The sequence below is a fragment of the Oncorhynchus masou genome, chromosome 27 (assembly GCF_036934945.1).
Source record: "Oncorhynchus masou masou isolate Uvic2021 chromosome 27, UVic_Omas_1.1, whole genome shotgun sequence".
Taxonomy (NCBI): Eukaryota; Metazoa; Chordata; class Actinopteri; order Salmoniformes; family Salmonidae; genus Oncorhynchus; species Oncorhynchus masou.
This window is the reverse complement of record NC_088238.1, coordinates 37,139,226-37,164,695: the sequence shown is the minus strand read 5'-3', so window position 1 is coordinate 37,164,695 and position 25,470 is coordinate 37,139,226. Positions and strand designations below refer to the sequence as shown.

Below are 25,470 nucleotides of genomic sequence, written 5' to 3'. Positions count from 1 at the left end.
CAGTGACATGCTTTGAAAGGCTGGTCATGGCTCACATCAACACGATCTTCATCCCGGACACCCTAGACCAGGCCTGGGCAAAGGCCGGCCCAGGGGCATATGCGGCCCGCGACCTGATTCAATATGGCCCGTGGAATCATGCTCAGATCAAAGAATTCGCAATAGTAAAGTTTTGAAAAAAGGAATTTGTTATTCTAATTAAAATGCCCAAAGAATACTCACCTTTGTGTAATGATTTAACTCCCACCGCTTGTGGGACATCTATTTTGAAGACACGTATAAATAACAACTGAATGAGGACAGACAGCGACTGACAGGTTGACACACATCACAGTTACAAAATGTAGCTAGCAAGAATTTGTGCAAAAATGAGTTTTTCAAATATTTAAAAGAAAAGTCGACACTGAATGTAGGGTACTCCAGCAAGTGGACATCGAAATATGTATTTATTGAGGTATCAGGGAAAGCTGTGTTCTTTGCACACTAAGAGAACATTGCTATCTTGAAAGACTACAACTTGTCCCGACAGAGCATGCAGAGAAATATAAGAATATAGGAATATGTCAAGGGCCAGTGCATTGAAAGAGTTGCTTTCTCAGTTGCAAAAGCAGCTACAACTTTTCACAAAACTGCATTCAGCAAACAGAATTGCGAGAGCTAGCTATGTACTGACCAACAAAATTGCTAAACATAGCAAGCCATTCGCTGAGAGTGAATTCATTAAAGAATGTTTAATCGATTCTGCAGCAATACTTTGCCATGACAAGAAATAGCTGTTTGAAATATTTCCCTGTCAAGACGAACAGTGACACAGGTGAAATCTTTTACCTTGTCTTTCAACTGTTCCATATTCTCTCTATTTCTCCTTGGCCCTGGATGAGAGCAGTGATGCATTTTTATTTTTATTTTACCTTTATTTTACTAGGCAAGTCAGTTAAGAACAAATTCTTATTTTCAATGACGGCCTAGGAACAGTGGGTTAACTGCCTGTTCAGGGGCAGAATGACAGATGTGTACCTTGTCGGCTCGGGGGTTTGGACTTGCAACCTTCCGATAACTAGTCCAACACTAACCACTAGGCTACCGTGCCGCCCCGTGTGACACAATGCAGTTGTTGATGTTCTTATGAAGCAGAACCCCAGACTTTGAAATTACAGAGCAGCTTGCTTCAGTGCAGTCAATGAAGAGCACAACCACAGGGAAAGATTTATTGTGTGGCAAAGCTGGGACTGAGTTTTGAAAAGTTATCCAGCGTGACCACTGATGGTGCCATAACTTGAAAGGAAAAAATGTTGGCCTTTTGAAAAGGATACAATATCAAGTAGCTGAGCTAAGCTGAAACCAGATCAGAAAATGATTTTCCTGCATTGCACTAGTCATCAGTAGGTGCTCTGTAAATGTGTTCTGAAAATGAGCCGTGTTGTGGACACAGTCATACTAAAGAGGTAAACTTCATAAGGGCAAAATCTTTAAACCACAGGCGGTTCGTCTCACTGTTGGAAGAGTCAGATTCGGGTCATGCAGCTCTCCCCTAGCACACAAAAGTGATATGGCATAATTTGGGGAAGGTGCTTAAAAGGGTGTGGGACCTGAAGTTGGAGATGCTGAATTTTTGCAAATATGTGGATTTCCCCACAATTGCAAGATAAATGGTTGGCTGATTTTGCGTTCACCGTGGACATCATGGCCCTCATGAATGAAATGAATTCCAAACTACAAGGGAAGGGCCTTTTTTCATCAGAAGTACAGCCTTGTCAAAGCCTTCAAGTGAAAATGACTCCTCCGCCAAGTAGAATCCAACAATCTCACCCACCTTCCAACACTACCAGTCTGTTCAATAGCAGATGACCAGCAGGAGAACATTACATCGCTGCTGTGTGCTTTGAACGGTGAGTTCTCATCATTTTGAGGATGTTCTCATCATTTAGCAATGTACTGGTCTGTATTTAAATTGCATTAGCAGTCCTTTTACGCACTTGCCTTGGGCCATGGAGGGCAGTTCCATCTCGTTGCCTCAATGTCTGTGTTCATGTGGCGTGGTTACTGACTTGGTAAATGTTTATATGAAAAATTTCATCTTCACACAAATAGTTTCATATTTAATCATATAAGGTGTACAATTTTTATATGTAAATCTGATAACTGGGACGTATACATTTGTAGAGTTACAGTTATTTAGTTATAGCATCCTTAAAAACGTCTTAAGGATCCACCCTTTTTTCCATTTTCGCCTAAAATGACATACCCAAATCTAACTGCCTGTAGCTCAGGACCTGAAGCAAGGATATGTATATTCTTGATACCATTTGAAAGGAAACACTGAAGTGGAAATGTGAAATGAATGTAGGAGAATATAACACATTAGATCTGGTAAAAGATAATAAAGAAAGATCATGCACTCCCAGGTCTCCATGTCAGACAACAAATGTTTGTTTTGTTCGATAAAGTTCAACTTTATGTCCAAATACCTCGTTTTTGTTTGCACGCTTAGTACAGTAATCCAAATGCACAAGGCGCGGGCAGATGAAGTCCAGATGAAAAATCAAAAAAGTTCCATTACAGTTTGTAGAAACATGTCAAACGATGTACAGTATCAATCTTTATGATGTTTTTAACCATAAATTCTTAATAATATTCCAACCGGACAATTCCTTTGTCATTAGAAATTAAAGGGAACGGAGCTCGTGCTCACGGCCACGCGCGTGACTAAACTAAAGGCTTTCAGCCTGACCACTGGTTCAAACAGCTCTTATTCGCTCCCCTTTCATAGTAGAAGCCTGAAACAACATTCTAAAGACTGTTGACATCTAGTGGAAGCCTTAGAACGCGCAATCTGACCCCATAGACACAGAATGGCTAGGTAATCACTTGAAAAACTACAAACCTCAGATTTCCCACTTCCTGGTTGGATTTTTTTCAGGTTGTCGCCTGCCATATGAGTTCTGTTATACTCCCAGACATCATTCAAACCGTTTTAGAAACTGTTAGAAACTCTATCCAAATCTAGTAATAATATGCATATCCTAGCCTCTGGGCCTGAGTAGCAGTTTACTCTGGGCACGCTTTTCATCCGGAAGTGAAAATACTGCCCCCTACACCAAAGAAGTTAAATGTTTTGTTGTACGTGTGTGTTTATGCTTACATAAGCGCACATGTCAAGGGAAAGAAAACCAAGTATCCTGGTAGGTTGCAACCTGTTCCGATTGAGTCTGACTTCATCAGATCTCATATCAATGTCTAGAGGTCAGTAAGAATTGATGTCAATCTCAAGACATATGTTAAGGGGACCTGTAGTAGTTTTACTAGAAGTCACCGCGTCTTATGCAATTGTAGTGGCAATAGGTATGACGGAGTCTATTTCATAGCTATGTTATCTACGGAGAAGCTAACCTCACAACGGAAGTACTCTATATGCACTGAACCAGTTATATGTGGCGTGATCATGGTTCATGACTTTAATAACTTTCCTCCTGAATGGAAGGTTCTATATTTTAGTGGCATGTGAGTTAACCATGAGAAGAGTGTTCTGGAGATTTCCTTACATGTGTTGCAATCGGAGTGACTAATAACTCCTCTGTCACTGTTAACAAGTCAACTTGTCAACAACGCACAGTGTTTCACCTGTTGTCCAGCAATTCCACGTCTCATCCTAGTGAATTATCTTTTTCCATTTTCTCGCTTTAATTCTCCATGTAGTAGAACTTCTAGAGAACATTGGTCTACGTTTTGATCATCCTTGAACCCTTTGTTAATCTTGTGCTCCAACACTTTGTGTGGGTTGGGTGCAGGAACGTAGCGATCAGGTCGATTGTAGCTGTAGTCGTTTCGATGGCAAAGTACTTTACAGTTATTTTTCACAGTGGATATTGGTATTGTGCTTTCGTGGTAGAAACCGTTGTGCGTAATCTGACAAATAACTGACAATGCACCCTCTAACTGGAGTGAGTGCTCCTGGTCAAACTACAAAACCGAGATGTCAGGGCTCTTAGCGTTGCATGCTGTTGATGCCTCAAAAGCTGGGCTTACAAGCAAGCTCTCTGAGTTGTAAGAAAAGGGCAAGCCAACATGGGCTGTAGGGCCCAAGTAGGTAATGAAAGTGAGATACATGTTCAACATAAAAATTAGTTTGAATGGTAATAGCTCTTCCATTCCTGTTTCAGTGAGTAGGCCAAAGTAAGGGCCAAGAGGAGAATAGTGGTGCCATATGCCATCCCACTGCTGGCTTGCTTCTGAAAATAAGCAGGGTTTGTCCCTGGATGGTAGATGAGATGCTGCTGGGAGTGGTGTTGGAGGGCCAGTAGGAGACACCTGAGGTTGCCTTGTGGAAGGTGCCGTCTTTCGCATGGGACGTAAAACTGTTGTCCTGACTCAGTGGTCACTAAAGATCCCATGGCATTTATCATAAGAGTAGGGGTGTTAACAACGTTGTCCTGGCTAAACTCCCAAGCTGGCCCTCATACCATCATGGTCACCTAATCATCCACAGCTTACAATTGGCTCATTCATCCCCCTCCTCTCCCCTGCAACTATTCCCCAGGCCGTGGCTGTAAATGAGAATGTGTCGTCAATCAACTTACCTGGTAAAATAAGGGTTACAAAAATGATACTCTGTGCTGAATGGACAAGGGGAGAAGACTGAGGGACACATGAGGGAGGCAAAGTCTGAAAACTTCTTTCGTCTTCACTCCTTTGAGTACCGAGCTCAGGTTGCTTGGTTGTGTAGACACGCTGTAGCGTGTGACCGTTCTGCAATTCCATTCCTAAGGGTTGTATTCTTCTGCATAGCAGAGTCCACTTGGGTGCTTAGAGTACTGATTTTAGACACGTTAACTCTTGAAACTCCCCATCCCGGATCCGGGATCGTGACTAAAGCCTCAGGCTCAATAGCATAACGCAACGTTAACGATTTCTGAAAATCGCAAATAAAATGAAAATAATGCGCCTACTCTCAAGCTTAGCCTTTTCTTAACAACACTGTCATCTCAGACTTTCAAAATATGCTTTTGAACCATAGCAATTCACTAATTTGTGTAAGAGTATGCTAAGCTAGCTTAGCATTTTGAGTAGCATTTAGCACGCAACATTTTCACAAAAACCAGATAACCAAATAAATAAAATAATTTACGAGACTCTCAGTTACATAGCAAATGTGCAGTTTTTCCTGAAAGCGTCTTTGTGTAGGAGAAATCGCTCCGTTTTGTACATCACATTTGGCTACCGAAACGAACCGAAAATTCAGTCACCTACAACGTCAAACTTTTTCCGAATTAACTCCATAATATCGACCGAAACATGGCAAACGTTGTTTGGAATCAATCCTCAAGGTGTTTTTTCACATTTCTCTTCATTGATATATTGTTCGTGGAAGCCTGCTTTCTTCTCTAAATTCCATGGAAAAATACTTGCAGCTGAGATTTGCGCACCAATTTCGGAGCAGGACACCGGGCGGACACCTGGTAAATGTGGTCTCTTATGGTCAATCTTCCAATGATATGCCTACAAATACGTTACAATGCTGCAGACACCTTGGGGAAACGACAGAAAGGGCAGGCTCGTTCCTCTCGCATTCACAGCCATATAAGGAGACAATGGAAAACGGAGCCTCAAAAATCCTGCTCATTTCCTGGATGCCGTCTCATCTTGGTTTTGCCTGTAGCTCACGTTCTAGGGCACGCACAGATAATATCTTTGCAGTTCTGGACACGTCAGAGTGTTTTCTTTCCAAAGCCACCAATTATACGCATAGTCGAGCATCTTTTTGTGACAAAATATTGCGCTTAAAACGGGCATGTCTTTTTATCCAAAAATGATATAGCGCCCCCAGAGTTTCAACAGGTTAATGTCACTTGTTCCTTTCGGCCTCACACTTATCTGTCATGGTTTGCAATTAGAGGTCTTGAGTATGAAGCGAGAGATTCAGTGATGAGATTTCCTCCGCTTGCTTAGAGATCAATATTTCCATCTTCATCACCTGAGTTCTCTCATCATTCATTTGGTCAGCGACTTCAATGAGTTCTGCTGATTTGTCATCCAACTTAGTCATTGTGTTCATTAACTGATCGTCTTTGGTCCAGCATTACGACTAGACTGGGTCCTGTGTGGCTCAGTCGGTAGAGCATGGCGCTTGCAACGCCAAGCGTCGTGGGTTCGATTCCCACTGGGACCACCCATATGTAAAAGTAGTGGCCCCAGCCGACTTGTAAGTCGCTTTGGACAAAAGCGTCTGCTAAATGGGATATTTATATATTTTTTTTATTTATAACATTATTGCTTTGAGTAACATTCATCAAAACTGCATGCATGTTATCAGGTTGCGCGCTCCTGTTTGTAGATAACTCGACAGATTTATTTACTTTGGAGTGGACTACATAGTATTTCATTTTTGCTAAATCGAGTTGTTCTTGTAAAAACGATTTTGTTGAAGAGTTTGTGCTTGTTCATCGTCATAAGTTTTTGCAATTACTTTTAATTGTTCTGTTTTCAAACGCAATTCCTCAGCTAACAGAATATTTTCATTTTCTGCTTTTGTCATTAGTTGCTCAGTTCTCTTCACCTGTCCCTTTATAAATCAGGCATTTCTTGCACGTGCTGCTGAGGACTGTGGCACTGGACTGATGCCAATCTCTGATGGCAATACATCAGGGCTAAACTGGAGAGAATCATTACCGGAATTCTTACTTCCGAGTAATATAGGATCCCCTTCAGCAAGGAAAAGGTTTTACTAATAACGTCTCACATTAAACCCCTTTCTGCGTTATTTTCCGCAATGTTTTACCGGAACACGCGGAAACATGGAGAAGTACACCTTGATATACTCTCGTGACCGAAATGCGAGAGATGGATAGATAATTACTCGCTTGGTCAAGATAATATCTACTCAAATTTCTCTAATTGGCCAGCCCATATGTCTGGCTCAAGAAATTAACAATGACTGAGTCTACTCGCTCCTAAAATGTGAGAGACAGAAATAGTACTACGTTTGGCCCAACGCTCTATTTCTCAAATTTCTATAATTGGCTGGATCGTGCCTTAGCACAATAAATGTAATAACTAACCCTACCCACTGATTATGTCAGAGAAACAACACAGAGGCAACCTCCAGATCTTGTTCAAATGGCAACACACACACACACACCTCAACAATTCCTACCTACAGCCCTAATGGTGTATACTGAAATATGGGTGTATAATTTCATTCCATATAGGCTGAAAGCACATGAAGGCCTCTCTTAGATTCCTCGAGATTCAATGTTTGGATTTGAAAACTAATGTTCCAATACCCAATCTTTTGATGTTTTGGCAAGATCCTCTCTACACAAAGGAATTTTGACCTCTCCATACTGCAGTGCACAAGAGAGAAGGTTTACGACCAGTCATTAGTCATAGAACCAGCCCTCACTCCACCTCTTCCTCTCTGGTGGGAGAGAGAGGGGGGGTGCTACTTTTGATCCTCACCCAGGAGCGATGACACGAGACTGCTTAATAGCTAATCAAATGGCTATCCGGACTACCTGCATTGACCATTATTTGCACTGACCTCTACCCACACACACACTACATACTTACACCGACACCCCAACACACACACACCCACCCACCCACCCCACTGCTAGTCTCTTTACCCCTACCAATATGTACAGCTACCTCAGTTACCTCGTAACCCTGAAAATCGACTCGGTACTGGTCGCACTTTTGAGCCCTGGGTAAAAGCCCTGAACAAAAATATAAACGCAACATGTAAAGTGTTGGTCCCATGTTTCATGAGCTAAATTTAAAAAGGCCCCAGAAATGTTCCATATGGACAAAAAAAAAACTTATTTCTCTCACATTTTGTGCACAATTGTGTTTACATCCCTGTTAGTGATCACTTCTCCTTTGACAAGATAATCCATCCACCTGACAGGTGTGGCATGTCAAAAAGCTGATTAAACAGCATGATCATTACACAGGTACACCTTGTGCTGGGGACAAAGAAAGGCCACTAAAATGAGCAGTTTTGTCACACAACACAATGCCACAGATGTCTCAAGTTTTGAAGGGGGTATGCAACTGGCATGCAGAGATTTGAATGTTAATTTCTTCCAAAAGCTGCCTCAGATGTCATTTTAGAGAATTTGGCAGTATGACCAACTGGCCTCACAACCACGTGAAACCATGCCAGCATAAAAACTCCACATCGGTCTTCTTCACCTGTGGGATCATCTGAGACCAGCCACCCGTACAGATGATGAAACTGAGGAGTATTTCTGTCTGTAATATAGCCCTTTTGTGGGGAATAACTTAATCTGATTGACTGGGCCTGGCTCCCCAGTGGGTGGGCCTATGCCCTCCCAGGCCTGCGCCCCTGCCGTCATGTGAAATCCATAGATAAGGGCCTAATGAATTTATTTATATTGACCGATTTCCCTAAATGAAATGTAACTCAGTAAAATCTTTGAAATTGTTGCATCTTGCATTGTTCAGTTGCTTGTAATTTGTAAATTGTAATTTATTTGATGTAGTTCCCACTCTGGCCACACAGAGACAAATGTGACATGGACAGAACGTCACTGAGAACCAGACCAGGGGAAAGTCCCTCTCGCCATGCAAACCCTGGATGAGTCAGAAGGAAACTTGCTGCTGGGTGGAAACACTGTACTACCATTAGTTCTGCTAACTAGGACAGGCACAGCCAGGGTGAGGCACTGAAAAGAGCGAGAAAGAGGGTCAAGGTGACCTAGCATTCCATTGCCAACGTTAGTCTGACGTAAGCAGACCTCCGATCAGCCAAAACACACAGCTTAGATAAAGACTGACATTGTCACAGGATCACACGAACACGCACGCACACCCAGACACTCCAGGATGGGAGAGAGCAGACGCAACCCTGTCCTCCCAGCTTCAAAGATTAATGTTGAAACCCTAAAAGGTCAAAGGCCACTTTCCATGACACATTACACACACACCGAGTTTACAAAACATTAAGAACACCTGCACTTTCCATGACTGAGCAGGTGAATGCGATGATCCCTTATTCATGTCACCTGTTAAATCCATTTCAAATCGGTGTAGATGAAGGGGAGGAGACGGGTTCAAAAAGGATTTAAGTCTAGAGACAATTGAGACATGGATTGTGTAAGTGTGTCATTGAGAGGAGAAATGGGCAAGAAAAAATATTTAAGTTCCTTTGAAAGGGGTATGGTAGAAGGTGCCAGACGCACCGTTTTGAGTGTGTCAAGAACTGCAACGCTGCTCTTAACCTGTTGGGTGTAGGGGGCAGTATTTTGATTTTTTTAAATGAAAAATGTACCCATTTGAAACTGCCTATTTCTCAGGCCCAGAAACTAGAATATGCATATAATTGTCAGATTAGGATAGAAAACTCTAAAGTTTCCAAAACTGTCAAAATATTGTCTGCGAAAACCTGAGGAAAATCAAACCAGGAAGAGGCTTCTATTTTGAAAGCTCTGTTCCATAGACTGCCTTCGTGCCATTTAAAGGGATATCAACCAGATTCCTTTTCCCATCGCTTCCTGAAGGTGTCAGTCTTTAGACATAGTTTCAGGCTTTTATTTAGAAAATTGAGCGAGAAAGATAACATTGCGTCAGTGGATAGCTGGGCAGCCATTGTCTTTCCATCTCCTATTGAAAAAGCGATAGCCCCGGTTGATATTTTACCGATTATATATTTTAAAAACAACCTGAGGCTTGATTATAAAAAACGTTTGACATGTTTGTGGACATTACGGACACTATTTGGAATTTTCGTCTGCGATGTCGTGACCGCTCGAGCCTGTGGATTTCGGAACATAACGCACCAAACAAATGGAGGTATTTTGGATATAAAATCTTTATGGAACAAAAGGAACATTTATTGTGTAACTGGGAGTCCCGTGAGTGAAAACATCAGAAGATCAAAGGTAAGCAATTCATGTTATTGCTTTTCTGATTTGTGACCAAGCTTCCTGATGTAAAGGGGACATAATTCTATGCTAGGCTATCGATAAACTTACACAAGCGCTTAATTTCAAAATATGACATGACAGGTGGTTTAACAAAAGGCTAAGCTGTGTTTTGCAATATTGCACTTGTGATTTCATGAATCTGAATATTCTTTAGTAAAAAAAAGATTATTTTTATACCCAAAATACCTCACGACAACGCAGACGGAAATTCCAAATAGTCTTCATAATGTCCACAGAAACATGTCAAACCTTTTTTATAATCATTCCTCAGGTTGTTTAAAATATATGTTCGATAAAATATCAACCGAGTGTGTGGGTTTTTCAATAACAGCGGGAGGAACAATGGCGGCTTTACTCTGTAGCGCAAAAACTCACTCAGAGCCCCCACCTATCCACTTACACAATGTGATCTTTCACGCTCATTTTTCAAAATAAAAGCCTGAAACTATGTCTAAAGACTGTTGACGCCTTAGGGAAGCCAGAGAAAAAGGAATCTGATTGATATCCCTTTAAATGGAGGACAGGCTTGCATAGGAACAGAAGGGTTTCAAAAACAGGGGCACTTCCTGATTGGATTTTCCTCAGGCTTTAGCCTGCAATATCAGTTCTGTTTAACTCACAGACAAAATTGACAGTTTTGGAAACTTTAATGTTTTCTATCCTAATCTGTTAATTATATGCATATTCTAGCATCTGGTCCTGAGAAATAGGCCGTATACTTTGAGAACGTTATTTTTCCAAACATAAAAATAGTGCCCCCTAGCTTCAAGAGGTGAACTTGTAAATAATGATCTTGTTGTGAGTTTATTTTCCTTTAAAAATTAAGACAAATGAGCAATTGTGAAGATGTTGTCAGCTATATGATATGGGCATTATTTGAACTGATTAACCAGCTAACATAACATTAGATAGCTAGTTAACAACCTAGAGACGAAGCAAAACATTGTTTAGAAAGTTGCTTTTAGTTGCCTGGATTGCTAGATTGACATGCATTACTAGTTAAAAGTTTGGAAACAACTCAAAGTTCTTTATTTTTACTATTTTCTACAATGTAGAATAATAGTGAAGACATCAAAACTATGAAATAACACATATGGAATCATGTAGTAACCCTAAGTGTTAAATCAAAAAAATATTTTATATTTGAGATTCTTCAAAGTGGCCAACCTTTGCCTTGATGACAGCTTTGCACACTCTTGGCACTCTCAACCAGCTTTACATGGAATGCTTTTCCAACGGTCTTGAAGGAGTTCCCACATATCCTGAGCACTTGTTAGCTTCTTTTCCTTCACTCTGCAGTACAACTCATCCAAACCATCTCAATTGAGCTGAGTTCGGGTGATTGTGGAGGTCATCTGATGCAGCACTCCATCACTCTCCTTCTTGGTAAAATAGCCCTTACACAGCCTGGAGGTGTGTTGGGTCATTGTCCGGTTGAAATAAAAAAAATGATATTCCCACTAAGCGCAAACCAGATGTGATGGTGTATCGCTGCAGAATGCTGTGGTAGCCATGCTGATTAAATGAGCCTTGAATTCAAAATAAATCACGGCATTGTCACCAGCAAAGCATCCCCACACCATCACACCTTCTACTCCATGCTTCACGGTGGGAAGAACAGATCATTTGTTCACCTACATTACGTCTCACAAAGACACAGCAGTTGGAACCAAAAATCGTGCATTTGGACTCATCAGACCAAAGCACAGATTTCCACCGGTCTAATGTCCTTTGCTCGTGTTTCTGACCTTGAAGTAACGATGGACTGTCGTTTCTGTTTGCTTATTTGAGCTGTTCTGGTCTTTCACCAAATAGTGCTATCTTCTGTATACAACCTCTACCTTGTCAAAACACAACTGTTTGGCTCTAATGCAACCTGTTAGAGATCGTGCTACTTTTTTCAAAATTCTGTTAAAAATCGCACAACATTTCAATGTCCTGCTACTCATGCCAGGAATATAGTATATGCATATGATTAGTATGTGTGCATGGAAAACACTCTGAAGTTTCTAGAACTGGTTCAATGGTGTCTGTGACTATAACAGAACGAGTTCCGTTGTCAAAATAAGAAAACCTCATCACAAAATCTACAAAGAAAAATCCATCTGCCAGTGTTTGTATTGTCTAAGGCTTGTCATATATGATGGAACTGTGCTTGTAATTCCTACAGATTCCACACGATGTCGCCAGTGTTGTGATTACCAGGGCCCTTTTTCCTTGGTTAGATTCGTCACTAGCACATCCGGTCTTCAGGTGCGCAACTGAAAAAAATGTCAGTGAGGAACTGCACTTCGTTTTGTAAACGTCTAGTTATTGAATACAGATCGCTCCGTGATCAATTTGATCGTTTATTAACGTTTACTAATACCTAAACTTGGATTACAGAAGTAGGTTGAAGTGTTTTGTCAAAGTTATAGGCAACTTTATGAATTTTAAAAAATTACGTTGTGTTGGGAAAGGTGCCTTTTTACATGGATTTCACGGTGTTCATAAATGGACATTTTGGGTATATATGGACCGATTTAATCGAAAAAAAGACCCAATTGTGATGTTTATGGGACATATAGGAGTGCCAACAAAGAATCTCATCAAAGGTAATAAATGTTTTATATTTTATTTCTGCGTTTTGGGTAGCGCCGGCTACGCTAATTTCTTTGTTTATGTCCCCTTTGTGTGTTTCTGGGGGCTGCATGCTATCGGATAATAGCTTCTCATGCTTTCCCCGAAAAGCATTTTACAAATCTGACATGTTGGCTATATTCACAACGAGTGTGGCTTGAATTGAGTTGAATTGTGAATTTTAATGAAAGTTTGAGTTTTAACGCTCTGGAATTTCCGCTGATTTGGTTCCTGTACAGGAACAAATTCCTGAAGTTGAAATTCCACAAATTCACTTTTAACAAGGCACACCTGTTAATTGAAATGCATTCCAGGTGATTACCTCATCAAATCAAACTATTAGTTACATACACATAGTGGTTAATGTTATTGCAAGTGTAGAGAAATGCTTGTGCTTCTAGTTACACCAGTGCAGCAATATCTAACAAGTAATATCTAACAGTTCCACAACAAATACATAAGTACGATCTAAATACAAAATGGAATAAGAATATATCAAATATATGGAAAAGCAATGTCAGAGCGGCATAGGCTAAGATGCAATTTATAGTATAGTATACGTTAAATGCATATGAGATGAGTAATGCAAAATATGTAAACATTATTAAAGTGACCAGTGATTACAAGGCGACGAAGATGTGGATGTCAATTAACTTAGGGCCAGGTCACTTTTTTCTCCACTTCCTGTCTGAATGATGTGCCCAAAGTAAACTGCCTGTAGCTCAGGCCCAGAAGCCATGATATGCATATAAATCGGTACCATTGGAAAGAAAACTTGAAGTTTGTAGAAATGTTAAGATAATGTAGGAGAATGTAGGACAATTTATTCTAAATTGCATCTGGGCTAGAATAATTCATTATGGCCTTCGTCTTGCATCTCAAAGATGATGGTAGAAAAAAATGTATGATTTTTCTTTGGAGTATCTTTTACCAGACCTAATGTGTTATATTCTCCTACAATCATTTCACATTTCCACTTCAGTGTTTCCTTTCAAATAGTATCAATAATATACATATAATTGCTTCAGGTCCTGAGTTACAGATTTGGGTATGTAATTTTAGGGGAAAATTGAAAAAAAGGCTGGATCCTTAAGACGTTTTTAACCTTTCCGCTAGCGGAACCCCTTGACAACATTCCACTGAAAAGGCAGCGCGCGAAATTCAAAAATCTTTTTTTGAAATATGTAACTTTCACATTAACAAGTCCAATACTGCAAATGAAAGAAACTTCTTGTTAATCTACCCGTCATGTCAGATTTTAAAAATGCTTTATGGCGAAAGCACAACATATGATTATGTTAGTTCATAGCCAAGTTGAAAGAACACAGCCATTTTTCCAGCCAAAGATAGGAGTCACAAAAAGCAGAAATAGATAAAAATAAATTATTAACCTTTTATGATCTTCATCAGATCATAGGACATCATGTTACACAATACATGTATGTTTTATTCAATAATATGCATATGTATATCCAAAAATCTCAGTTTACATTGGCGTCTTACATGCAGTATTGTTTTGATTCCAAAATATCCGGTGATTTTTCAGAAATACTCATAATAAACATTGATAAAAGATACAAGTGTTATTCACAGAATTAAAGATAGACTTCTCCGTAAACCAACAGCTGTGTCAGATTTCAAAAAAACTTAATCAGCATAATCGGAGAATGGCGCTCAGAGCCCAAAACAGCCAGAGAAATATCTGCCATTTTGGAGTCAACAGAAGTTAGAAATAAGACCATAAATATTAACTTACCTTTGATGATCGTCATCAGAAGGCACTCCCAGGTCGACAATAAATTACTGATTTGTTCCATGAAGTTCCATAAATTCCGGAATTTATGTCCAAATAGCGACTTGTTGTTAGCGTGTTCAGCCCAGTAATCCACCTTCATGAGGCGCAGGCACTTCATCCAGACAAAAACTCAAAAGGTTCCGTTACAGTTCTTCAGAAACATGTCAAACGATGTATGGAATCAATCGATAGGATGTTTAACATAAAACATCAATGTTCTAACTGGAGAATTCGTTTGTCTTCAGAAAAGCACTGGAACGAGAAGTAAGTCTGTCGGGAGCGCGCGTCATGAGACAGAGGCTCTCTGCCAGACCACTGACTCAGAGGTCTCATGAGCCCCTCCTTTATAGTAGAATCCTCAAACCAGTTTCTAAAGACGGCTGACATCTAGTGGAAGCCCTAGGAAGTGCAACCTCATCCATATCTCAATGTGGCCAAGCTTTGAAAAACCACAAACCTCAGATGTCCCACTTCCTGGTTGGATTTTTCTCAGGTTTTCGCCTGCCATATGAGTTCTGTTATACTCGCAGACATCATTCTAACAGTTTTAGAAACTTCAGAGTGTTTTCTATCCAATACTAATAATATGCATATATTAGCATCTGGGACAGAGTAGGAGGCAGTTCACTCTGGGCACGCTATTCATCCAAAAGTGAAAATGCTGCCCCCTATCCCAAAAAGGTTAAGGATGGTATAACTAACTCTACAAATGTATATGTCCCAGTTATCAGATTTACATATAAAAATTGTAAAACTTAGATGATTAAATATGAAACTGTGAAGAATGTGATTTTAGCCTTCTAAATTACAATATTTTTATATATAAACATTTACCAAGTCATTAACCACACCATATGAACACAGACATTGAGGCAACGTGATGGAACCGCCTTCCAAGGCCCAGGGCAAGTACATAAAAAGAACTGCTAATGCAATTTAAATACAGACCAGTACATTACTGGGCTGCTACTGGAGTGTAAAATGGTCAGGAGCTGAACCCTGAATAATCAACCATTGAGACCAAGCAGGCGGACGGAGTTGAGCCAGACATCAAATGGTTAGACTGTACCAGACCAGAAAGCACGGAAAGGTGGCTACACGTTGAAATGGTTGCAATTTAACTACAGACCAGCGTGACCGACAGCGTGAGCTGAATGTTACGAAATGGTAAGACCCAGTGAGGCTTCTGTTTCTCAAACTAGACACTAGAATGTACTTGTCATCTTGCTCAGTTGTGCACTGGGGCCTCCCACTCATCTTTCTATTCTGGTTAGGGCCAGTTTGCGCTGTTCTGCGAAGGGAGAAGTACGGATAGCTCAGACTAGCCATGTAGCCTCAGAGAATAATGTCAACTTATACGCTTTTTCAGTGAGTGAGTTTATAAGGAAGTGTATAGGAGATGTTGTACCCACGGTGACTATTTAAACCTACCCTAACCAGAAACTGTGGATAGATGGCAGCATCCTCGCAGAACTGAAATCACCTACCACCGCAAGTCGACTGGGAAAATTGCAGAATACAAACAGTGTAGTAATTTCATACGCAAGGCAATCAAACAAGCAAAATGCCAATAGACTGACAAGTTTCAGAAGTTCTTTGTTTCTGGCTATTTTGAGCCTGTAATCAAACCCACAAATGCTGATGCCCCAGATACTCAACTATTCTAAAGAAGGCCAATTTTATTGCTACTTTAAATCAGAACAACAGTTTTCACATGTGCTAACATAATTGCAAAAGGGTTTTCTAATCATCAGTTAAGCATTTTAAAATTATAAACTTGGATTAATTGTGTACATGACAATGCAACATTTCCCTATAGGGACAATAAAGTCAGTAAGTAAGATTAGCTAACACAACGTGTCATTGGGAACACAGGAGTGATGGTTGCTGATTATGGGCCTCTGTACTCCAATGTAGATATTCCATTAAAGTCAGCCGTTTTCAGCTACAAAAGTCATTTACAACATTAACAATGTCTACACTGTATTTCTGATCAATTATATGTTATTTTAATAGACAATTGTCTTTTGCATTTCTTTCAGAAACAAGGACATTTCTAAGTGACCCCAAACTTTTGAACGGTAGTGTGTGTGTATATATACATATATATGATACAACCATCCCAGCTCTGCTGATTTTACTGCGATAAGACAGAATCATTAGATCACTTGTTTTGGTACTGCCTATACGTAGCTTGTTTTTGGTCACAGGTTCAGGAATGGGTGAAAAATATTTACTTGAAACTAACTCTGCAAATAGCACTGCTGGGTTTGAAAAGTCAGTCAAATCAATCAATAATATAAACACTAAGTGTTATTATCTTTCATTTAAAATCTGTAGAAACTGAGAAAAGAAAGGCTTATAACTTTTGTGAAACAGCACAGTGGAAAAATATATGACAAAACTGGATGCGAAGGGTTGAGTGGAGCTGGGACTAAAAACAAACAAAAGATAACTAAGGTCCCCAAGAACAGTGGCCTCCATAATTCTTAAATGGTCATTCTGACAGGGCTCCAGAGTTCCTCTGCGGAGATGGGAGAACCTTCCAGAAGGACAACCATCTCTGCAGCACTCCACCAATCAGGCCTTTATGGTAGAGTGTATATTTGGCCTAATGTTTTAGTTATTATCCTGCGGTCTGAAAAGTCTAAAAACCTGTTTTGCTTTGTCATTACGAGGTATTGTGTAATTAGAATAAGACTGTAGCGTAACAAAATGAGGAAAAGTCAAGAGATCTGAATACTTTCCGAATAAATTGTATTTACAAAACCAAATAAATGGGGGATTGGAAATGCAGACAATTACACAATCTAGAAGCCACAATCTGAAATATTAAAGCGGATCGACGCCTGACAAACTATATTATACAACATAAATTGGTCAAACCATATTTCATGAGCCATGGGGGTCAATTATTCAATATTCAGACTTAATGTCAACTATAAAATAATGCCTATAATAGTAATACAAAACTGCACTTTGTCAACTGTCTCTCAGTGTAGTCGGAACATGTGGGAAACATGGTGGAAGAACCTGGATCATTTGAAATGTAAGAAAACCTTTGAGGGACAGTGCACCACGCCCTGCCTGAAAAGGTATTAATTTAAAATATAATACAAAATGACAATAACATATTAAAATTTGACATAAGTCCTCATTTAACAATGCTTACCTATCTATAAAAACCATTGAAGCAGACCAAAAGTAATGTTTGTAATATTGTTGAGATGAATAAAAATGCTATGCAATTTGCTGGTATGACCCTCTTGACTTCTCAACCGCCTGGTAGAGCTCTGTTAATTCCAAAATAAGCATAGTTAAAAAATAAAAATCTTATTTGACTTGTTAGTAATTTTGTAGACACTCAATCACCAAGTCTGAGGTATTTTACAAGCATTTGAAGATAGACTGGGACACACCACAAAATCACAATCTGGGTGAACCACAAAAATCACAATATGGGTGCATCTCTCACCTCTTGTTACATTTCCCTTATCTGTTCACACAAACACACAATCTCCAGACAATAAATACACTGTCACACATACATATGGTCTGTCAATTCCTACCTGCATACGGTGATCTTTAGTATCCGGTAGGATCCCTTGATGAGTATAAGAGCTTCCTGTCTTGAACCGTAGAGGGCTGATCCGTTTATATTCACCAGTTCATCACCCACTCTCAGCTTCTTACATTGTTCTGCCTTACCACCTTCCTCGATCTTTAGGGAGAGAGGTGGGGGTTAAAAAACATGCATTGCACACACACAAACACACACACTGTGTCCTTTCAGGCTACTTCTAAAATAGCAACCTAATCCCTATAGTGATCTACTTTTGACCAGGCCCATAAGGGTACCATTCGGATATAGGCCCAGTCCTCCATTCTTAGTAGGTCACTGTCCCTATGGAAACTATGCTCGGCACAAAACATTTTGGAACAAACAGCCAAGTGACAAACATTCTCATTGCTACATTCCGCTTTCTCATTCTGTGGTCATTGAGAGATTCTTCTCTGGTTAGCAGTAAGTACACTACCGGTCAAAAGTTTGGGGTAACTTAGAAATATCCTTGTTTCTGAAAGAAATTTTAAATCAATTGATCAGAAATACAGTGTAGACATTGTTAATGTTGTAAATGACTATTGTAGCTGGAAACGGCAGATGTTTATGGAATATGTAAATAGACTTACAAGAATGGAATAAACTCCCCAAATACAGGTGTGCCAAGCTTGTAGCTTCATACCCAAGAAGACTCGGCTGTAAAAGGGCCTTCAAAGTACTGAGTAAAGGGTCTGAACACTTACAGTGGGGCAAAAAAAGTATTTAGTCAGCCACCAATTGTGCAAGTTCTCCCACTTAAAAAGATGAGAGAGGCTTGTAATGTTCATCATAGGTACACTTCAACTATGACAGACAAAATGAGAAAAGAAATCCAGAAAATCACATTGTAGGATTTTTAATGAATTTATTTGCAAATTATGGTGGAAAATAAGTATTTGGTCAATAACAAAAGTTTATCTCAATACTTTGTTACATACCCTTTGTTGGCAATGACAGAGGTCAAACGTTTTCTGTAAGTCTTCACAAGGTTTTCACACACTGTTGCTGGTATTTTGGCCCATTCCTCCATGCACATCTCCTCTAGAGCAGTGATGTTTTGGGGCTGTTGCTGGGCAACACTGACTCAACTCCCTCCAAAGATTTTCTATGGGGTTGAGATCGGGAGACTGGCTAGGCCACTCCAGGACCTTGAAATGCTTCTTACGAAGCCACTCCTTCGTTGCCCGGGCGGTGTGTTTGGGATCATTGTCATGCTGAAAGACCCAGCCACGTTTCATCTTACATTTACATACATTTACATTTAAGTCATTTGGCAGACGCTCTTATCCAGAGCAACTTACAAATTGGTGAATTCACCTTATGACATCCAGTGGAACAGCCACTTTACAATAGTGCATCTAAATCATTTAAGGGGGGGTGAGAAGGATTACTTTATCCTATCCTAGGTATTCCTTAAAGAGGTGGGGTTTCAGGTGTCTCCGGAAGGTGGTGATTGACTCCGCTGTCCTGGCGTCGTGAGGGAGTTTGTTCCACCATTGGGGGGCCAGAGCAGCGAACAGTTTTGACTGGGCTGAGCGGGAACTGGACTTCCTCAGTGGTAGGGAGGCGAGCAGGCCAGAGGTGGATGAACGCAGTGCCCTTGTTTGGGTGTAGGGCCTGATCAGAGCCTGGAGGTACTGCGGTGCCGTTCCCCTCACAGCTCCGTAGGCAAGCACCATGGTCTTGTAGCGGATGCGAGCTTCAACTGGAAGACAGTGGAGAGAGCGGAGGAGCGGGGTGACGTGAGAGAACTTGGGAAGGTTGAACACCAGACGGGCTGCGGCCTTCTGGATGAGTTGTAGGGGTTTAATGGCACAGGCAGGGAGCCCAGCCAACAGCGAGTTGTAGTAATCCAGACGGGAGATGACAAGTGCCTGGATTAGGACCTGCGCCGCTTCCTGTGTGAGGCAGGGTCGTACTCTGCGGATGTTGTAGAGCATGAACCTACAGGAACGGGCCACCGCCTTGATGTTAGTTGAGAACGACAGGGTGTTGTCCAGGATCACGCCAAGGTTCTTAGCGCTCTGGGAGGAGGACACAATGGAGTTGTCAACCGTGATGGCGAGATCATGGAACGGGCAGTCCTTCCCGGGAGGAAGAGCAGCTCCGTCTTGCCGAGGTTCAGCTTGAGGTGGTGATCCGTCATCCACACTGATATGTCTGCCAGACATGCAGAGATGCGATTCGCCACCTGGTCATCAGAAGGGGGAAAGGAGAAGATTAATTGTGTGTCGTCTGCATAGCAATGATAGGAGAGACCATGTGAGGTTATGACAGAGCCAAGTGACTTGGTGTATAGCGAGAATAGGAGAGGGCCTAGAACAGAGCCCTGGGGGACACCAGTGGTGAGAGCGCGTGGCGAGGAGACAGATTCTCGTCACGCCACCTGGTAGGAGCGACCTGTCAGGTAGGACGCAATCCAAGCGTGGGCCGCGCCGGAGATGCCCAACTCGGAGAGGGTGGAGAGGAGGATCTGATGGTTCACAGTATCGAAGGCAGCCGATAGGTCTAGAAGGATGAGAGCAGAGGAGAGAGAGTTAGCTTTAGCAGTGCGGAGCGCCTCCGTGATACAGAGAAGAGCAGTCTCAGTTGAATGACTAGTCTTGAAACCTGACTGATTTGGATCAAGAAGGTCATTCTGAGAGAGATAGCGGGAGAGCTGGCCAAGGACGGCACGTTCAAGAGTTTTGGAGAGAAAAGAAAGAAGGGATACTGGTCTGTAGTTGTTGACATCGGAGGGATCGAGTGTAGGTTTTTTCAGAAGGGGTGCAACTCTCGCTCTCTTGAAGACGGAAGGGACGTAGCCAGCGGTCAGGGATGAGTTGATGAGCGAGGTGAGGTAAGGGAGAAGGTCTCCGGAAATGGTCTGGAGAAGAGAGGAGGGGATAGGGTCAAGCGGGCAGGTTGTTGGGCGGCCGGCCATCACAAGAAGCGAGATTTCATCTGGAGAGAGAGGGGAGAAAGAGGTCAGAGCACAGGGTAGGGCAGTGTGAGCAGAACCAGCGGTGTCGTTTGACTTAGCAAACGAGGATCGGATGTCGTCGACCTTCTTTTCAAAATGGTTGACGAAGTCATCTGCAGAGAGGGAGGAGGGGGGGAGGGGGAGGAGGATTCAGGAGGGAGGAGAAGGTGGCAAAGAGCTTCCTAGGGTTAGAGGCAGATGCTTGGAATTTAGAGTGGTAGAAAGTGGCTTTAGCAGCAGAGACAGAGGAGGAAAATGTAGAGAGGAGGGAGTGAAAGGATGCCAGGTCCGCAGGGAGGCGAGTTTTCCTCCATTTCCGCTCGGCTGCCCGGAGCCCTGTTCTGTGAGCTCGCAATGAGTCGTCGAGCCACGGAGGCGGGAGGGGAGGACCGAGCCGCCCTGGAGGATAGGGGACATAGAGAGTCAAAGGATGCAGAAAGGGAAGAGAGGAGGGTTGAGGAGGCAGAATCAGGAGATAGGTTGGAGAAGGTTTGAGCAGAGGGAAGAGATGATAGGATGGAAGAGGAGAGAGTAGCGGGGGAGAGAGAGCGAAGGTTGGGACGGCGCGATACCATCCGAGTAGGGGCAGTGTGGGAAGTGTTGGATGAGAGCGAGAGGGAAAAGGATACAAGGTAGTGGTCGGAGACTTGGAGGGGAGTTGCAATGAGGTTAGTGGAAGAACAGCATCTAGTAAAGATGAGGTTGAGCGTATTGCCTGCCTTGTGAGTAGGGGGGAAGGTGAGAGGGTGAGGTCAAAAGAGGAGAGGAGTGGAAAGAAGGAGGCAGAGAGGAATGAGTCAAAGGTAGACGTGGGGAGGTTAAAGTCGCCCAGGACTGTGAGAGGTGAGCCGTCCTCAGGAAAGGAGCTTATCAAGGCATCAAGCTCATTGATGAACTCTCCGAGGGAACCTGGAGGGCGATAAATGATAAGGATGTTAAGCTTGAAAGGGCTGGTAACTGTGACAGCATGGAATTCAAAGGAGGCGATAGACAGATGGGTAAGGGGAGAAAGAGAGAATGACCACTTGGGAGAGATGAGGATCCCGGTGCCACCACCCCGCTGACCAGAAGCTCTCGGGGTGTGCGAGAACACGTGGGCGGACGAAGAGAGAGCAGTAGGAGTAGCAGTGTTATCTGTGGTGATCCATGTTTCCGTCAGTGCCAAGAAGTCGAGGGACTGGAGGGAGGAATAGGCTGAGATGAACTCTGCCTTGTTGGCCGCAGATCGGCAGTTCCAGAGGCTACCGGAGACCTGGAACTCCACGTGGGTCGTGCGCGCTGGGACCACCAGATTAGGGTGGCCGCGGCCATGCGGTGTGGAGCGTTTGTATGGTCTGTGCAGAGAGGAGAGAACAGGGATAGATAGACACATAGTTGACAGGCTACAGAAGAGGCTACGCTAATGCAAAGGAGATTGGAATGACAAGTGGACTACACGTCTCGAATGTTCAGAAAGTTAAGCTTTACGTAGCAAGAATCTTATTGACTAAAATGATTGAAATGATACAGTACTGCTGGAGTAGGCTAGCTGGCAGTGGCTGCGTTGTTGACACTACACTAATCAAGTCGTTCCGTCGAGTGTAATAGTAATAGCTTCATCTTCAATGCCCTTGCTGATGGAAGGAGGTTGTCACTCAAAATCTCACAATACATGGCCATATTCATTATTTCCTTTACACGGATCAGTCGTCCTGGTCCCTTTGCATAAAAACAGCCCCAAAGCATGTTTGCACCCCCATGCTTCACAGTAGGTATGGTGTTCTTTGGATGCAACTCTGCATTCTTTGTCCTCCAAACACAACGAGTTGAGTTTTTACCAAAAAGTTATATTTTGGTTTCATCTGACCATATGACATTTTCCCAATCTTCTTCTGGATCATCCAAATGCTCTCTATCAAACTTCAGACGGGCCTGGACATGTACAGGCTTAAGCAGGGGGACACGTCTGGCACTGCAGGATTTGAGTCCCAGGCGGCGTAGTGTGTTACTGATGGTAGGCTTTGTTTACTTTGGTCCATTCATCTTTGCATCAATCCTGACTAGTCTCCCAGTCTCTACTGCTGAAAAACATCCCACAGCATGATGCTGCCACCACCATGCTTCACCGTAGGGATGGTGCCAGGTTTCCTCCAGACATGACGAATGGCATTCAGGCCAAATAGATCAATCATGGTTTCATCAGATCAGAGAATCTTGTTTGTCAGGTTTGGAGAGTCCTTTTAGTGTCTTTTGGCAAACTCCAAGGGGGCTGTCATGTGCCTTTTTCTGAGTGGCTTCTGACTGGCCATAAAAGCCTGATTGGTGAAGTGCTGCAGAGATGGTTGTCCATCTGGAATGTTCTCTCATCTCCATATAGCCAGGTGTGTGCCTTTCCAAATCATGTCCAATCAATTGAATTTACCACAGGTGGAAACAAGTTGTAGAAATGTCAAGGATGATCAATGGAAACAGGATGCACCTGAGGTCAATTTCGAGTCTCATAGCAAAGGTTCTAAATTCTTATGCAAATAAGGTATCCGTTTTTCATTTTATTATTATTTACAAAACAATTGTCATTATGCGGTATTGTGTGTAGATTTTTGAATAAGGCTGTAATGTAACAAAATGTGGAAAATGTCAAGGAATCTGAATACTTTCCGAATGCACGGTCAGATTTTATGGTTGCAATCACACCCACACCACGACACCATTTATTTTTCTTGTCCGACTCTGGAGTCCAACCCTGTCAACCCAACCCAACCCAACCTAACCCTGCCCAGCCAAACACACATACACACTCCTTGGGTTAACCGTTAATGCTGACGTTACCCCCATAGTGAGAGAGAGGCAGTTGAGGTGTGTGTGGCAGGTAGCCTAGCAGTTATAGTATTGGGCCAGTAACCGAAAGGTCGCATTCAGGTATCTTGTTTCTCATGGTCTGAGAGTCATTTAGTGCCTTTTGGAAAACTACAAATCGGGCTGTTATGTACTTTTTACTGAGCAGTGGCTTCCATCTGGCCACTCTACCATGAAGGCCTGATTGGTGGAGTGCTGCAGATGGTTGTCCTTCTGGAAGTTTCTCCAAAGAGGAACCCATCGGGTTCTTGGTCACCACCCTCACCAAGGCCCTTCTCCCCCAATTGCTCAGTATGGCCGGGCGGCCATATAGCCGCCCAAATCATGTCCAGTCAATTGAGTTTACCACAGGTGGACTTCAATCAAGTTCTAGAAACATCAAGAATGATCAATGGAAACAGGATGCACCTGAGCTCAATTTCGAGTCTCATAGTGAAGGGTCGGAATATTTCTGTAAATAAATATTAATAAAAATTAATACATTTGCTAAAATTTCTAAAAACCTGTTTTCACTTTGTCATTGTGGGGTATTGTGTGTAGATTGATGAGGAAAAACAAAAATGCAATCAATTTTAGAATAAGGCTGTAACGTAACAAAATGTGGAAAAAGTCAAGGAGTCCGAATACTTTCTGAATGCATTGTATAGCCTAATGACCAGAGAGAAGCAGCATGTATCTAATTATAGACACGTTGACTAACAAATAGCCTACCAAAACGTAGGAAATTATAAACAGAAACATATCTAAATCAGGCAACAAAAAAATCCTGTACACCCTGTAAAAAAATAAAATAATCCTGCCGTCTCTAACTGTAGCCTACAAAGCGTTTTCTATATTAGCGGGTTAGGGTCAGGTGCTGGCCTCAGATTTTCATGCATAGTCGGGCGGATGGGTGATTAGCAATTGCATGCATTTGCTGCTGAACAAAGAGCTGGCCCGCACACCACTAAACCAGTGCTAATATCAACAAGATGCATGCAAGTCTCACCTGGCTTAAAGTAGAAGAAAGATTAACTCCATCACTTTTGGTTCTTATAAGAAATATTACAGTGAATTCCAAATTGGTCTGCATGAGCAAGAATCACACTGTTCACGTTTCTGAAACGTGTGCTCTTAACTTTCTTTTTATAGGTTAAGTACACGCCCCAGGTGCCAATGTCATTGCTTAAATTGGTACAGTTTAACATAATTTATTGAAACTGGAGAGATTCAAGCACAATACCTCGTGCGATGACATTAACTGTGTGTGTATGTATATGCGCGCATGTGTGGGAGTGAGTGAGTGCGTGAGTGCCTGCATGTGTGTGTGCATTCCTGCATGTGTGTAGAGGGCAGTGCCATGGTGATATTTGCCCAGGCAGGGTGAGGTCATGCCAGGCTGAGGAGAGAAGAATGCCCCTTCTCCGAACACACACTGTCCCCGTCAGTCCACAGGGCCTGAGGTCAGCCATCAATGCTCTATTAATAAACGGGTCTGTCTGTCTGTGTGTGTCTGGTGGCAGTGTGCCCACCATTGTGCCAAAAGGGAAATCCCATGATGGTCATAAGACAATATTGGACTTTTTCTGTCTGCCGGGTAACAAGGACTTATGTCAGTATACTGAGAGCCACAAGGTTCTCTCCTAACCCAGCAGTGATACCCCTGATCAAAGTGCTTAGTTGAATCAGGTGTAATGGCACCAAGCAAAGGGGTTGGCAATCTTTTCTGCAAAGT

The 25,470-nt window shown here is 42.1% G+C and overlaps 1 protein-coding gene and 1 non-coding gene across 2 annotated transcripts in view; one reads left to right on the top strand and one right to left on the bottom strand.

Moving 5' to 3' along the window:
* Positions 1-25,470, bottom strand: part of LOC135516084 (protein Shroom4-like) — an 86,905-nt gene that overhangs the window by 42,660 nt on the left and 18,775 nt on the right. The window contains 1 exon segment of the mRNA XM_064940108.1: positions 17,928-18,079. Within this exon segment, the coding sequence (XP_064796180.1) occupies positions 17,928-18,079 (152 nt within the window).
* Positions 6,091-6,166, top strand: trnaa-ugc (transfer RNA alanine (anticodon UGC)). Its single transcript has one exon. It is a non-coding gene; the product is annotated as a tRNA-Ala (tRNA).